Consider the following 17,630-nt stretch of genomic DNA (forward strand, 5'->3'; position numbering starts at 1 on the left):
TTTGAAAGTTAAATTCTTATCTAGCATGAGCCCTAGATACTTCACTTCATCTGACCAATTTATTGGAACCCCTCTCATCGTGACAACATTGTGTCAAACGAGATAAATTGCACCAATGTTAAACTTAAAAGCTTAATGGATAACAAAGAGTGGGATTTAAATGAATCCCACACAATCTGGCATCCGGAGTTTTTTTTTTTTTCGAAATATAATCCACAATTAAGAGTGACAAAACAATTGGTTAGTTTTTTGTACCTGGTGCGCTCAATGTTCGGTAGCTGGGATTACACAGTGCTAACTCAAGTTGGATTACATTACACAAATGCCTGAAAAACAAGGTGACTTAACTTGTTCATTTCCAGGAATTCAGCGATTTTACGTTCTCAATTTTGGCTTGTAAGAACCCGACTAAGGGAACATAACAAAATTTTATCAGCTTATGTTATAATGATAAAAAGATTTTATCGAACATAAGTTGTTACAAACTTGATGCAGAATGTATAAGTTATATAATATAAATTAATATAACAAAATATGTTGTAAATCTATCGAAAACCTCCGCATCTCAATATCTCTCTCTATTTCGATGATTTCTTCGGTCCCTTCATTCTGCACACATTTGCACTCTCCATATCTCCTTATCTCGATGTGATTATCATTGCCGCTTATTAAATTCTAGACTGGATTTTAGTGACTCACAACAATTTGATAACACGGAATGACGCTTGTTTGTGTATTATTTTCTTGGTAACGGATGGTTTATCCGTCTATACTCCTCAAAATAATTTATTTCACATGAGATGTTATCATCGTTTCACATACATATTCAGTGGCGTAAATACAAATTGCACTCACTTCTCATTGTATCCTTTCTCGACTACCTACATATGGATAATAGTCATCATAGGTCATCAATGTAATTTAACGTGTTGGAAGCCGTAAAATGTAGGTAGACGATGAAAACTTTTATGTTCAAAGATGGGTAGAGAATTGGTTTTCTTCAAGCCGAGTCTAGTACACGACACTGAAGACGGCCTTACAGTTGAGGTCGAAATACGCGTACCAGTCACTACAAAGGATACAAACTCTAGTGGAATTAAATGGTATAGTACTAAATTCGGTTTTATCATCTACTTAATTTAAAGATATTTTTTGTGTTATCCAAAATTTCTTATTCTGCCCAAAAATGTTTGCTGGGCTTCTACAATCAAATTCATGAAGAAAAAACTAGATGCTCGGTGACATTCTGATCTATACGAAAAATAGGTTCAGAAATAGGGTTCATTGAGGTTTCTTGAGTAAAATAATTTTTGTTTAATTTGTGCCACCAATCCGTACAAAATAACACTAAGAAGTATTTTTTTTTTAATTTGAGCCAAAACGAACCAATCGAATGACTGCTTGGGACGAACAGATATCCTCAGTGTATGACTGCTGGTGATCAATTTTTAGGCAACAATGGTGCCTGCTTCGTCAGAATGCAGACCAATGTGGGCAAGGGGGAGGAATTGATAATGCATTAAACTGGCTCCTACGGTAGACCGTATATACCACTGCGTCTACGCCAGTTCATGCGGGATTGTATGGGATGGGGGACTGGCATGGCGGAGAGGTTTCCTCTTTGGTTAGCAGACTGCCTATTAGACTGGCCCTAAAACAAAAAAGTTGTAAAATTCAACGGGGCACCCCCTACATATCTGCCTTAAGGTAAGAAAAAAGGTCTCTGAAAATATCAACTCAATTGGTTTCCCCACCAGCTAACGCATTCAATTCGAAGATTTAATGGGATATTCGTTTCAAATATATTGAAAATTGACCCTTTGTCACTGTTTCGTTCTGTATACTTATTGATCGGCTTAATTGAAGCCCAGAAGGACAAATACACTAGTTGATACCCTAATGAACATAATTGCAGAAGGTTGTATCTGGATTTAACCTCATTTTCATTAACATTTCAGTTGTTTAAAGTTAGGCTTGGATCAGAACTCCCGTACAGCTACATATACACATGCGTCTTGCGCAGCAGCTCGCCCAGCGTCATAAGTGGCTATGTGGCGCTTAGTGATAACCATCGATTGTACCCCGTTTGGCATAAAGTCGTTTGGCATAAGGTCGTTTGGCATAAAGCCGTTTGGCATAAGGTCGTTTGGCATAATGGTCGATTGGCATAATGGCCGTTTGGCATAATGGTCATTTGGCATAATGGCCGTTTGGCATAATGATTGACTTGAAATAAATGTCGGCATTTTTTAAGTTTTTACCGAGATCAACACCACCGAGCCCACAGCAAAAAAATTTGGTAGGTTCTAAACAGAGATTATCCGAGCTAAGAATTTCAGAAAATGTTGTGACATTCGTGACGGGTTTCTACATCTCAGAACATAGAGTACCCTTGAGCTTGTTGCGATATACATGTTTGAAAATAGTAAATTGGCAAGGAAAGTTCGCAGTTATTCATCAAGGGAACGCTCATAGAATGTTTCGCTGCATATCAGGCTCTGTCCCAGTTTGGACGTATCACTCGCTGAAAATTACTTGATAAAAGAATGATTTTTTTTATTTTGAAAAAATATCAAAAGCTCAAATCAAAAGATCCATTAATGCGACTTAATGCAAAAATAGCCTTTATACGAGAGCAGATGATTTTTCGTTTAAAATGTTTCAGACTCTAACGCAAAAAAAATCTTTTTACAGCACAGCTCAAATGAACAACACATCTTTAAAAGAAAATATTTGTGGCAAAACTTTTCAACGGTTCAATATAAATTCTAATTTTGGGAGTGTACATCAAAAACACCGTCTATTATCGAGAAAAGGGAAAATTTGTGATTGAAATATTATATTTTCCAGCATATCTCGTAAGGAAATCACGCGTTTGCCCCAAAAAAAAGTATATATAGAATATTGGCAGATTCCGAAATAATTCTAATTCTAACAACACATCTGGCAAGGATTGATAATAAAAATGGTTCACAATTAGCTTTACTAAATAATAAAATGTATAACAGTATAAACATAAAGAACAGCCTATTTTTAACAGAAGGCAAAATTTACAATTAAACCAATACAAGAATTGACGCCAAAAATTATTGCGGCAATGACTGGTTCCCCCGAAAAGTGGTGACGGGAAAGAACGATAAACAGTCAAAAGAAGGAAGTATTCTGTCATTCTCGTCTATACACATGTTGGCAAAAATGCTGAAGACGGTAAAACTCGAAAGAACCGCCAATTAAATAAAGAAGGTTGCATATTAGATGGTCAGTTCGTTCACCCCCCTGAAATGTATATAGTAACGACAATTATGGGTGCTAAAAATTTTCCGGGGGAGTGGGCTAGTCGAGGAAACGGGATGTTCGGGAAATGGCATTTGGGGAAACGACATTCGGGGAAAAGTAACTGCAGTAATGGATTTCTCTTTTCGCTGATAATTATCGATTGCCGCCCTTTTGTCAGTTCTATACAAAAATACTTAAAACATATAGCTCCAAAGAACAGCCTATGCATAAAAAAAGGAGAAATTTAATGAAATTTGAAATCAACAGTTTTCATACCTATAATTATGGTTACATCATATATAGGAAAAAAATAGAACAATCAATAGAAGGGTAAATTTGTGCTAAATATATAAAAAACTTCAGTGCAAAAATTTGTTCCAATAGTGAAACTCAAAAGAAGAATTACTATATAAAAGAAGGGTAATTTCTGGATTAAAAATAAAATACTATTGGCAATAACTTTCCTAATGTGCTTATATTTATTCAAGAGCGAATGATTGTTGAATAGAGTGCCATTTTGTATCAATTGACTCCAAAACAAGCCTTGTATCATCAGAAAGATTGAATAGAAAAGTAAAAACGAAAATTTAGAAATTCTTCAGACTCATTATGCCAAACGACTATTATGCCAAACGACCATTATGCCAAACAACCATTATGCCAAACGACTTTATGCCAAATGACCATTATGCCAAACGACTTTATGCCAAACGGCTTTATGTCAAACGACTTTATGCCAAATGACCTACCACCATAACCATCATGCTACGTTGAATAAATACAGAGCAGTAATGCAGATCTTCTTCAGATAGTTAAAACACTAACTTTATCCATTTTTATCATGATACAACCTTCTACAATATTGTTCGCTATGGTATCAAGTATTGTTTTTGACATTCTGGGTTCAATTGAACGCGGTCAACAATTTTCCTGAACCAAACAGTAGATGATGTACTGTTTCCCATATGTTTGAGCTGGAAATCCCATATTAACTTCAATTCAATTGCGCCAGCTCATGGAACGACCAAATGAGCTGAAATTTTCAAGAAGTCTACCTCTAACCCTAAGGAATAATTATAAGGGGTGCCCCGTGGGATTATACAACTTTATTTTTCTCCCATACTGAGTTGGGCCAGTCTACTGCCTATGTATCAGGCGTAAGGAAATGCGTGCTATAATGATGATAGAGCGGAAGCGTCGTAGGGAAACAGTTTCTTGTCGGTTTCTGGTTCTAGCGTTTGCTATGAGTGTGATAGATTGAGAGCGGAAGATAGAAGCAAATGAAAGGTACAACTACAAAGTACGAGGAAAGGGACGGGCCTGGGATTGAACCCATGACGTTCTGCATATGAAGCAGAAGCGGTAGCGATTAGATCACCGTCATTCATAAGTTTCTTTTGTTCAAAATTTGTCGATATACTATCTTTTAAAATTAATTTAAATGGTTATCGATCTCGAATTGAAAATTGCTTAGAATACGACGGAGATATCCATAGCCAAAGTTGGACTTTCAACTTTTTCTGGACCCTTTGTTGTAAGCGTAAGGGTTCTCCCCCGTGGTAGTAAACTAGTTGAACGTTTCCAACCGAAAATATGTTTTACAACGCTTACCGTTTCTGAAGGATAAACTAGCATTAGTTTGGTCTCACTGAAATGCAAAATTCTATAGAGATGTCAGATATTGACGATGCACTTTTAAGATTTTTTTTGGAAATATTTTAAATCTGGTGTTCGATCTGGCTATTAATCTTTTGAAATAATTTAGGTATCTTAAATACGGTATTTCTGTAAGATTATCTGAGATTCCAGTGAGATTCCTGCAAATTCTGGTCCGAATATTTGGAAATCTTGTAAATTTTATATCCCTTTGATTTCCAGTTCCATTGGAATTTCAGAGGAAATCTTCAATTACAGTATAAACCTTCGAATGTCTCAATGTAAAAATGTAAAAAAAAAATCCTAAATTCATCCACTATTGTGAGAATTTATTTTTATTTCTAGGAATTCCAGGGATACTACCAGGAAACCTACCGAAATAATGAAAATATCACAGAAATACTATGAATACCAGTTCGGATACAGAGTTCAACATGCTGTTAAAAACTCACAGAGGAACCTCAAATTTCTACCGCTATTTCATCAAATTCTTAGTATTAGAATCTTGAAAATGCTAGAAAATTTATAATTTTATAATTGTTGTAATCTCAAGATCTCTCCATAGGATAAAAAGTTCTAGCTAAAATTCCAATATTCTCAGAAAAATCTTTGGTGTCAAACCATTATAAAATTCACATGCACATAAAGGCCCATATAGCCGTAGGGGTAAACGCACAGCTATTCAGCAAGACCAAGCTGAGGGTCGTGGGTTCGAATCCCACCGGCCGAAGATCTTTCCGGGTTGGAAATTTTCTCGACTTCCCTGGGCATAGAGTATCTTCGTACCTGCCACACGTAACGCCAGATAGAAGAAGAAGATAAAGGCAATGTCAGAGTTATCACAAATTTAAACTTCAAATCGCGTAAACCTACATGAATTTGTGTTCATGATCGATTACGCGATGTAAGGTACCGTGGGGTAAGTGGATACAGAAAAATCAATAGTTAACTTCATTGTTATGTACAGCTAACGTGAATAATGTAACTAAAACTTTTTTTTGTGGATAACAAATAAGGGACTATTATACTTCAAATCGTTATTTATTTTGATTTTTCTGATTGTTATGTATTGAGAATGAGAGACTTAAAAATTGACGCCAAATGATCACCATTAAAAAAAATCTGTTCTCGAAACAAATGTAGTATGATTATGTTTGATAAGAATGATATTACCCTCGCACTTGTTATTAGTGCTAGTAATGTCACATTTTAATACCTTAAAATTAAAAAGTATCTTTATTTAATCAAAATATAATAAAAAGTATGTATATATTAGTTCATACGAATTTGAACAAAAAAAAAAAAACATTGTAACTAGAAAAATTTGGAGAAAATTCATCCATTTATACGCATAAGTTATACAGAAGTATTGTAGGATTACTCCTAACGATATTTTCGAAAAACACTCTTGGTTTAAAAATAAAAGTTACATTTACTTTTGAATAGCAAACTGAAATCGTTCTATTTTATTTATAAATATATGTGTATCATCTGTCTAGAACAATTTATATGGTCAAATAATGTACGATACTATGCTTTCGATTGGAAAATTAGTATATTTTGCTCTTTTACAACTCAGCTAAGATAAACCACGAAAAGTTTCGTGTAAATTTTGAAATTATTATTCTTTTTATATTTTTTTTTTTACCAGAAAGGTTAAAAAAACTTTTAGGTGGATTAATTCAAATTTTCTATGGTTAATTTAACAAATTCAAGCTGGGAATGGAACAAAATCAAGGAAAACAACATTTGCGGGTATTAAAGCTTATTAAAATTCTCGTAAGCAGTCTGCCAATAAATGATAATTATTCTTGATCCACTTACCCCACCCCACTAAAAAGTAGGGGTAAGTGTACCATGTCCAATATATTTGTATTTATTCATAAAAATGACATATTTTTCATTGTAATTCATTCCATTAGAACTGAAATGCTCACCACGTGTCGAAAAAAATAATAGAATTCGTTTTTAGACAGAGATACAATGGATTTTTGATTGATGGAAAACAATTTTCAAATTAATTACTTTTTGCAGCTAACAAGTTTGCTTGTGTTAGTGTACGTGTAGTGCCAGTTTTGCAATAGTATCAGTGTGGGCGTAAGAATATAACCTAAAACGAAGCGATGGTGCGAAAACATTCAACATTTCCAAGTATTTATGCTTTATATTGACAAATGATCCACTTACCCCACTGATACACTTCCCCCACTGTACCTTATAGCGAGAATGTAGTAATAATCATATTTTTACATGATTTGTCGTGTGAATAAGCGACAAATTTGGCATCCCCTTTTTTATGCATGGTTTTATTGATTTTACGCTGCACTCTGAATGGAATTTTCTTAACGTGTAACATCAGTCACTGCTCATATTGGAAAGTAGTACATACTACATGTTTGAAAGGTTTTTTATTCATATAAAAAGTGAAGTGAACCTTGTGGATTTTGACTTGATTGACATAAGAGATGAAAGATCTGAAGTAAATGTCATATATTTTTTCCTCGAGCTTCTGATCCATAGCACAATTTGATCTTTACAGATCTAATTAACTGTTCGAAGATTTATTATTAGATTTGAGTAGACGTTGGGTGTACTATTAGATGTCAGGACTGTGATATAAAAGAGCTCGCACCAAAAAAAAATCTATTATGAGTATTTTTTATTTGTCCTTATAAAGTTTGCGCACATTTTGGTTGTTATATTTGATACATACATTGTTTTCCGAAATCGACTATTCCCAAACTATCGATATTTCTATAAAGACAACTTGTTTATATTATAACGTAAACGGCAACGGCAAAACTAAAAAATAAACGCAATTCCAATTGCAAATATATGCAAATGTGTAGTGCAATTGTTTTTGGATAATCTGAGAATAATCACTAACCTATGGAATGCTTATTTAATGCTTTGATACAGAACAATAAAAATATTTTTGTTTCTAAACCAACATTATCTGTTTCAGTTTTGTTCGATTAAAATGAATTTTTTTTATTTTTTGTAATTTCAATTGCATAAATGCTTAAAATAAAAAAAAAACTTGCAGAATCAAGCCTATATTTTCCGAAATTCCTGAAAAGTTTTATTTGAGTAAAGGATTTACTAAGAGTATTAATAGTCGAAATCTAACAACATATTCTAATATAACGAGGGTATAATAAACACTATAATAACTATAACAAAATTATAATAAAATATTTTAATATGATATTCCAAAATAACAACTCTATTACTGCTAACGGTACTGCTCAAAACTTCAACTGGTTTTGTAACATATATCAAAAATAAAACAGATTTTGTGTCAAATATGCTTAGTTGATAATAAGTTGATAGAAATGTCATTACGATAGCAAAATTATATCAAATTCTGTTTTGAGATAATTTTGTTATGTGATCTTCCTTGGGAATCATCTTCAATGAGTCAGTCTTCAAATTGAAAATAAAACGAAGAGAAAAATAAAATCAATAGATAAACACGAAGCACAGGCTATCTGAAAAAAAAACCTATCAGAAGAAAATAGCAAGCCAATAACACCCATATACAATACCATTCCTGATGAAGACAATGGTATGCTATCATGACAGAATAAGCTGTTGTTTATGATTTTTTTGTTCTCGATAAACTATAGTGAGAAGTAAAAATCCCTAGCAAATTCAATAAGCTTGATTTGTTAATAACTGCCATTTCAATAAAACTTATTCATGGTGTGCTTGAAACCATTATTAACGAAAATAAATTTCCAAGTATTTGGCACTCACCATTCGAAAGCTATAGTATTTTAGCATCCTCTCCGACCATTTGAACATTTTTCAACGAGGGAATCGAAAATTTTCGCGTGTCGAAGATTTTAAGCTATTTTGGAAAGGATATTTATATGTTCAAAAAATTACAAAACTGTGCATCATTATCATTTTGTCAACTCACCAAGTAATCATTCCTTTGAGTGAGAAAATCAGAAGTTACGGTGATTTTTAAAATGTTTATCATTATTTTCATTTATCTAACTTTTTTTCAAAATTTTATTTTATCTTATGCAGAGCTTTCTTCCTGGCATTACAACAGGTGGTCCATATTAGTACAGCATACAAAATGGCAGTTCTGAAGATTTGTTTGAATATCATAAGCTTGTGCTTAAGACAAAGTTTTGATTTTCTATTAACAAGTGGATAGAGACATTAACATTTTTATTACATTTGGCTTAAATGCCTACAAATCTTTATCTAGTATGAGCCCTAGATACTTAACTTCATCTGAAAAAATTATTGAAACACCTCTCATCGTGACAACATGTCTACTTGAAAGTTTCAATTACCGAGTTTCTGGTTTTATGGCGATATATTAGTTGAGTTTTGGAAGCATTAGAAGAAATCTTCCATTTTTGCAAGTATGAAGAAAAAATATCCAAACTTTTTTGCAATCGACTACAGATGACACGCAGGCTTCGTCCTTTGGCGGAGAGGCCTGTGTCATCCGCAAACAAAGATTTTTGACATCCCTGAGGTAACTCAGGTGAGTCCCAAAATGCTACCTTGAGGAACGCCAGCTTTAACTGGAAGTCATTCAGACCTGGAGTTCTAATAATTAACCTGAAGTGTACGATTTGACAGATAACTTTGAATTATTCTAACAATGTATGTTGGAAAATTAAAGTTTTTTTTTTAATTTAACAATCAAGCCTTCATGCCAAACACTGTCGAATGCTTTTTCTATGTCTAGAAGAGCAAGACCAGTGGAATAGCCTTCAGATTTGTTGGAACGAATCAAATTTGTTACACGTAAAAGCTGGTGAGTGGTCGAATGTCCATGTCGGAATCCGAACTGTTTGTTGGCAAAAATTGAATTTTCGTTGATGTCAACCATCATTCTGTTTAAAATCACCCCCTAAAAACATACAAAAGTGTCCTGTCCATATCTGTGTAATTAAACGTCCAATTGAAACCCTCTAAGCCGCATTAGAAAGGCAAAGAGTTATTCTTACGTCGTATGTATTTTTCCAAAAACATTTTTCGAATTTTGTTAACTAAATTTTGACTTGAAGTTGTTACATTTTTCAAAAAACACACTGAAAAATCATATCTAATTTCCTTAGCATTGGATAGACAAAAATTTTAAATCAAAGTGTCATTAGAAGCGTAATCTTATATTTTTGAAGACCTCTCACGAAATTTTGGCGAAAAAATCTGGAAAGTATTCAAAATCAATGAAACAATCAGTCAAGTCACCGTGCAAAAGTTTGGGTTCTCCTGAGCCGCACGCACATAATTTTTGTCAATATCTCTGCCCAGAGTTGGGAAAAGTTCTGAGATTCACACTACAGTAGGCAATCATAGCAAATCGCAGTCAGCGAAGCCAGTGAAACTCACGTCTATCGCTGCTGTAGGTGAAATGCCTTGAAAATAGCAAAACACTCGTTGCTAAGGGCAACCCAAACCTACTGTAGAAAAATGTTCTATTGGTGCTTTCTGCAGGGAAATTTCAAATGAATCGTGATTTTTGTACGTTTGAATGATACAAGAATTTAAGATCTATCGAATGATACGCTAAAATCATTTATTTCATGATTTTAACACCATGTTTTAGCAGTTTTCCCTTAGGTGCACCACTAATGGTACACTTGCCCTAATTGCACTAATTGCATGATCAAGTTGTAGCCAATTCCCTTCTACGGAATCTTGCTGTTATAAGGATATTGCTTCGTCGTGTACATGTAAACAGGGCAGGCAATCGTCACCGTGAAATGGAAAAAGTCGTCGACGAAACTAAAAAAAGAATCGTCATCGTCACTCAACCAGCGTTGGATGACGATTTGCTGCAGTTGTTCGCCACAAAGGCTCTGCGTCATGACGAACAAAGAAGCCTCCTTCGTTATGGTCGAATCTTCGTTCGGGAGCTCTGAGCCGACTAAAAATATGAACCGTGGCGTCCATAGATCATGAGCCTTTTTTGAAAAAATAAAACAAAATCAAAACAACAAAACGAGTCCGAAATTAAACAATCGTGCTGCGGATTGTCAACGTCACGCGCTTATCAACAGAGCTATTGCTGAAGCTTGAGGAGTATAGGTTAAGGCTATGTAGCCCGTCATTCGTTTTGGCAACAATGATGGCTTTCCAGCTTGCATTCAAAAATAATAAAACTCAGCTTTGATAGTTTATATTGACTTGAAAAAGTATCACTGTACGCGCTAACATGCATAAAGTAAGCTGAAACTTTTTCAGGTGTGTCAGTGTCAAACCAACTAATTTTCTTTGATTCGAAATCGTAAGATGAATTAACAACAATCATCAACGACGCGTACAAATTTCAATGACGGCCTACTTTGCCTTAAATCGCCAATACAATCAGTTCTGGGATGGCATTCGCCATTTTGTGCATAGTAAGCGAATATACAATAAACGCCCGCTTCGTTTGAGAAAGGGGAGCGAATGGAATGAAGACAAAGAGGTTCGTTGACGATTTTGGATTGACGTTCGTCTTGCATTCTTTTGTCGATGACGAGACGACGACCTGCCAGAGTTATTATACTGGATGACGATGTCTTTTTTTTATTTCGTCATCGCACTGTGACGAATCTGACGATTGCCTGCCCTGCATGTTAGCTTCAAAACGTCAAAACCTTATAACAGCAAGATTCCTTAGGCGGGAATTGCCTACAACTTGAGCAAATAGTATTGACACATTATCAAAGCGTGATGCACTGCCAAACTTTCGTACATACCCACTCCCCTAAATAATTGATGTAATTTTGGACCGTTCCCCACAAATTTTTCTCCTTCTTAAACTTTATTATCGAAGATTTAAAATATTAAGGGCCGATTTCTTCACCTTCGGTTAAGCCGTAAACCACATTTACCCATACGATTAAACCAGATTTATGGCCTAAGCGGTGGTGAAGAAACCGCTTATAAATGTTTTAATGCAATATTATGCACTATTGTGGACATTAGAACCAGATTCAGCCAATTAACTTGATCAAAATACCGAAAATGAAAATTGGTAGTCCACAACGAACATCGACCGGGTAAGCGCCGGCACCAGCACAATTGTGCTAGTCCCTCTTAGTCCCTCCAGAAATCTTTGCTGTGTGAATCAATTCACATTTGGTCTTTGCCATTACAAAGAATGACTCTTTCTCTTTCGATTCGTATCCGGGCATACCTAGACAAACGAATAGTTCAAAAGTTGCGACAAATAAAACTTTGAATGTAGCATATTGTGCGAGAAAACTTGTCAATCGAACGATTTCATCCGGCATGTAGTGCTGGTGTGATGCAATTTGTGCACGTATACGATTTTTATGCGATTTCTAGTTGTCTGGGTGTTGTGTAGATGTACGTAGTCACAACTTTTGTGGTTGTCTGGGTTCTTACCCGATCTTAACCTTACCTTAAGTTTGCTTGAACCATATCGAAAGCATCGAAGCCAGAAGCACAAATAAATCAATGTTATTTACTTGTCCAACTGATGTCTTGGCGATCGTTTCAACAAAAGATTTCACATAGATCGTCTCCTTCGTTGCGTTTATCGCTGCGGTTGTGCCAACAATTTCATGAACAACGGTTTTGCTATGAATATTACTTTTCAATAGTCTAGATAAACTTTTCTTCTGACAGCCGGCTTCTAACTCAGTCACACGGTCGATGTGCCCTTCAAGTTTACGAAGAGTTGTATCGTCAAGATATGCGTCATCTATACAAAGTGTTTCCAGTTCTTGCAGAGGATCGAGATCGAAGGATTTCACATTATTATTCTGCAAGTTCAGCGTTTGCAAGTTTGACATCATATTGAAAGTTTCGTCGGTCAGTCGTTCAAGTCCACAGTTTTCACAACTTAGATTGCTTATCGATATGCTTATAAGAAAATGCGTTCTGTCAGTTTTGAAAAATTGACGGTTACCGTCCAAAATTAGTACTTTCAATTCATTGAGATATTGAAACGTCGTAAGCGATATCAACTGGAGATTATTGCTGGCCAAGTTGATGTAGGTCAATCCATGTCGTGGATAAAATGATGTACTTCGAAGTGATAGAATCTGATTGCCTTGAAGATGTAGGGAAGATAGATTTGGAAGTTTCATGAATGTAGAGCTGTTGAGAGCAGTAATTGAGCAGTTCCGCATGTACAAAATTTCAACAAAATTGCTCTTAAGGAACGGCGTCGATTCCTTGAAGTCAAAATTGTGATTGTTGTCAAAAATAAATTCCTTTACCTTTGGGTAGTCGATTAGGTAATCTTGTTCAATGAAAATAATATTCCGACCTGAAAGATCTATTGTGGCATCATTATTGGAAACACTGTGCACTGTTTTTTTCTTATAAATTGCCACGCCGTTTTTGTTGGGTAGTTGATATTCAAACCTGTGATAGAAGACATCGTCTTGAGAACAATTCTGCCTTAAAAATCTTGAGTTATACACCGAGGTTGCTTCATAGATATTCTCGTACGGTTGCAGAAGATTTTGGTCGATGCATAAGCGCTGCAACTGTGGTAGCTTTATGAGTATCTCTGGAATTTTTTGAAGTTCATTGTCGTCCAGTAGTAAACTGTTGATCTTCCGATACGCCACGAGGCTAAGCTCATCCAGATGTGTAATACGGTTTCCCCGTACATTGATGCTTTCCAGCTCAGGCAGGTGTGAAGTTTGTAAAGTACCTTCCAGTGGACAGTTCTCGGCACTCAACCGTTTCAGAGATTTCGACGTGAAGCTCAACATCGTTAAATTACGGTTCCCATCGATATTAAGAGTTTTCATATATGTTAACGATTCCAGTGCATCATAATGAATCTGCTCAATCATATTCTCCTTGAAGTTAACATGTGACAGACTGGGCATACCAGCGAACGAATTTCGATGCAGGTAAGTTGTTGCACAATTGCTGCAGCTAAAAATCTTTAATCTATAACATTTTAGCTTCACTCGATTGATATCCAGTTTCCTATTATGACTCAGATTCAATATCGATATTGAAGATATATGTCGAAGAGTGGCTTGTGAGTTAATCGTAACCAGCTGATTTCCTGATAAATCTATATTATCCAGTCGGGAGTTGTGCTGGAATGAATCAGGATGCACGTATTGTAGGGCATTATTTTTTAACTCAATTTGCGTTAGGTGTGGCAGTTTGCATAAGGTTTGATTGTAGATTGTTTTTATTCCGCAATAATTGCAAATGTATGCCGAGAGCCGTTCGTGATCCAGGAGAACCTGATTCTCTGGGAAATCGAATGTCGTTTGATAACTCATGTCCAACTCGCGAAGATACGGATAGTCGTCGTACATTTTTTCATTGGTGATGGGCTCTTCCGGTTCAATAATTTTGAAGACGGTGTATGCAGCGATTAATCGATTGCTCGCCAGCATGGAGAGCAAAAGAAACATCAACATTAGATATATAACCTGAAACATATGGAAATAAATAATAATTATATAAGTGTGTACATCTGATAAATTTTCATCATTCTTTAACCGATAGATTCAAAAAGTAGCACACAGATCTACTTTTTGAATCTATCGGTTAAAGAATGATGAAAATTTTTGTTAACGTTATCCTTGTTGGATAACATTACTTAGAAGGTTGAGTCTTTTAAGTTGATTGCTCTGACGAAAAAAAAAAAGGAAAACTGAAACTTCAAATTTACACCTTCTATTCAAAACAGAAGAATTATTAAAACTGTCGCTAAATGATCCTATGGAATGCTTAAACGTAAAAAGTGTGTCGAATTGGCGCATATGCAATATTTGTTGGAGAAATCAATCAAAGGAACGTCTATTCCATGTTCAACAATTCAAGCGGAGATGCCAAGAGTTTCGGCAATCGTGGTCAATGTTTACAAATTGATTGGATTTCGATAGACAGTCTTTATTTTCATTGGGAGAATCAAGGTACCTTTTTGAATCGCAAAAAAGGAGACTACCACGTTTTGCCGGATATCACAAAAGATTGGGAATTACTATTCAGAGTCTCGCCAGACAATCGCACTTTTGCCCACACGTGCTCAAATTCTTTTAACGATAATTTAGAGTTAATAACGATAATAAGTAACGATAATTTCAGAGTTAAATTTTGCTGAAACTGCGAATTAAACTCCGCCTCCTGACTTTTTTTTCACACCATCGATAATAACGGTCTGCTCTATATAAATTATACTAATTTTCAAAAAATATCCCACTCATTACTAACCCATTACTTTTATCTCAACTCGTTTGAGTTCCCAGAATAACTGAGTAAGCGTAACCTAATACTCTGCGATGATTTCAGTCAATTTGGCTGCGCTTTTCATCCGATTAAAATTTTGACAATAACTTTCATTTACAGATTTTGAAGAACTTGATGAGTTATCTCCGGAATAAGTTTCATTAAAACTATCTAACGCAATCTGTGCCGATTCAGCTTTCTGTTGTGAGCCATACTCCAAACGAAGCCAGTCTCCCACCCTTCCAAAATGAATGTTTGTATTCCTAAGAGCGATTATTCCATGGGTTTACAAATTCATCATGGAAAAGCTTCAGGAATTCTTGTAGTTATTTGTCTAGAACCTTTTCTTCAGAAATACTTATGAAAATTCCTCCAGGGATTGTTATAAAGATTCCTCTAATGTTTCTATCAGAAGTTAGATTTGAAATACTTTTAATGATTTCATCAGTCCAACAATGTGCTAATTATCCCAGAAAATCTCACAGGATTTCCGAGAATTTTTTTTTTAGGTTCTACCGATATTTCAGCACATACTATCTCAGCGTCATAACTACAGAAATAATCCTCCTACAAGAATAATTCCAAGTAATAATACATATGTTTATTCCAGGATTGAAAATATTCGTAATCATTATTATGTCGGGATTAACCACAGATTATCACAGGAATTGTTACATTTAATATACATTACATATACAATACACATACTAGAATCAACCGGGGATTCCCATACATTTTTACAGACATTTTGAATTCTCTCATACGTTTCTTGAATAATTTGTAAAGAAATTTCTTAATAGATTCTTCAATTTGATAGTTCATTTAGAGTTTTAGACCACAAAATACTACAGCAACTATTTCTGTAATTCCTTCAAGAGTTCCACTTGAGAATATTAAGGGATTTCCACTTAAAAAATCTACAGAAAATTATGGAGGACCCCATTTGGTTAATTTTTCTATAATTACTTAATCAGTTTCTCGGGGTGCTTATCTAAGAGTCTAGAAGAAATCCGGAGATCTTTGAAAAGCTTCTCCCTTGTAGGAATGTATCATCTATTTTACCACAATCAGTGATACCTCTAGAATCTAGTTTACAATTATTTACCGGTTTTTTCAGTAATCCTTTTCAACTATTTCTGGAAAATTTTCTTGGCATATTTTTGGAGGCGTTCTTCCCGATTCATTTCTTTGAGAACTTCTTGTTGGAGAATTATGGAAAAGCCTGACGAAGAATTCTTTTAGAAAAATCTCTCAAGGTAGTTTTAGGTAAATTTCTAGTTGCAATATTAAAGAAACCATAAACGGATTAGTTCCGAGAATGTTAACTTCCTTGAGAAATGAATCTTAAGAAAATCTCTAGAGTAATGTCAGAGTGTTTCTTTGAAAAAAAAAAAAAACCCTGGATGAACACTTCTTTCCGAACGAAAATCTGGTGGGAATTCCTTGCGAAATTTGGTTGGTAAATGGCTGGGCATGGCGTACCTGCAGGAATAAAATAGACCCCTTTGTGTGGTCCTTAGCCTCTTGCCCAGCAACTCCTATCCCTACTTCCCCGCGGTACTGGTTGGAGTACGAATAACCTTAGGGATGTTTGGGTCGTATGCTGACAAGGAAGGGGGGATTTGCGCTTGTATCTGCTTGTGCAAACCTGGAGCGTCTGTACTCCATGTTAGGAGCGGCTCACAACAGCGTCTGTTCCCCATGTCAGGGGCGGCTGTTCATCGAAGTGCCGAGTGCCAGAGAAGGACTCTAAGCTAAACTGTGCACTATGGTCCTCCGAACATTTAAGAGGAATGGTCCTCCGGAAATCTAGGGGGTTGGTGTCAGGCCCTGCAAGCCAACCGTAAAAAAAAACACATCATCACAGGCAACAACTCTTCAACAAGAGAATACGGACCGGAACAGTCGGCAAAGACCACAGCGACGGAAATGGACTACCGATTGGAAGCTCGGTTCGTGGAACTGCAAATCTCTCAACTTCATCGGAAGTACACGCATACTCTCCGATGTACTGAAGATCCGCGGTTTTGGCATCGTAGCGCTACAGGAGGTGTGCTGGATAGAAGCAATGGTGCGAACGTTTAGAGGTAATCATACCATCTACCAGAGCTGCTGCAACAAACGTGAACAACAGCTTCCATAGTGATGGCTGATATGCAAAGGCGCGTGATCGGGTGGTGGCCGATCAATGAACAAATGTGCAAGTTAAGAATCAAAGGCCGATTCTTTATCTTCAGCATAATCAACATGCATAGCTCACACTCCGGAAGCACTGATGATGATAAAGACGCTTTTTACGCGCAGCTCTAATACGAGTACGACAGCTACCCCAGCCACGACGTCAAGATCTTCATAGATGATCTAAACGCTCAGGTTGGCCAGGAGGAGGAGTTCAGACCGACGATTGGAAAGTTCAGCGCCTACCGGCTGACGAACGAAAACGGCTTACGACTAAAAAAAAATCGCAAATCGACCACGTTCTGATTCATGGACGGCACTTC

The 17,630-nt window shown here is 35.8% G+C and overlaps 1 protein-coding gene across 1 annotated transcript; it reads right to left on the minus strand.

Annotated features, from left to right (window-relative positions):
• Positions 1–11,959: 11,959 nt before the first annotated feature.
• On the minus strand, positions 11,960–14,355 carry LOC110675526 (protein artichoke-like). The gene has a single exon (XM_021840822.1). The coding sequence runs from the start codon at positions 14,337–14,339 to the stop codon at positions 12,321–12,323; it is 2,019 nt and encodes a 672-aa protein (XP_021696514.1). The 5' UTR covers positions 14,340–14,355; the 3' UTR covers positions 11,960–12,320.
• Positions 14,356–17,630: the final 3,275 nt, after the last annotated feature.

The sequence above is a fragment of the Aedes aegypti genome, chromosome 2 (assembly GCF_002204515.2).
Source record: "Aedes aegypti strain LVP_AGWG chromosome 2, AaegL5.0 Primary Assembly, whole genome shotgun sequence".
Lineage (NCBI taxonomy): Eukaryota > Metazoa > Arthropoda > Insecta > Diptera > Culicidae > Aedes > Aedes aegypti.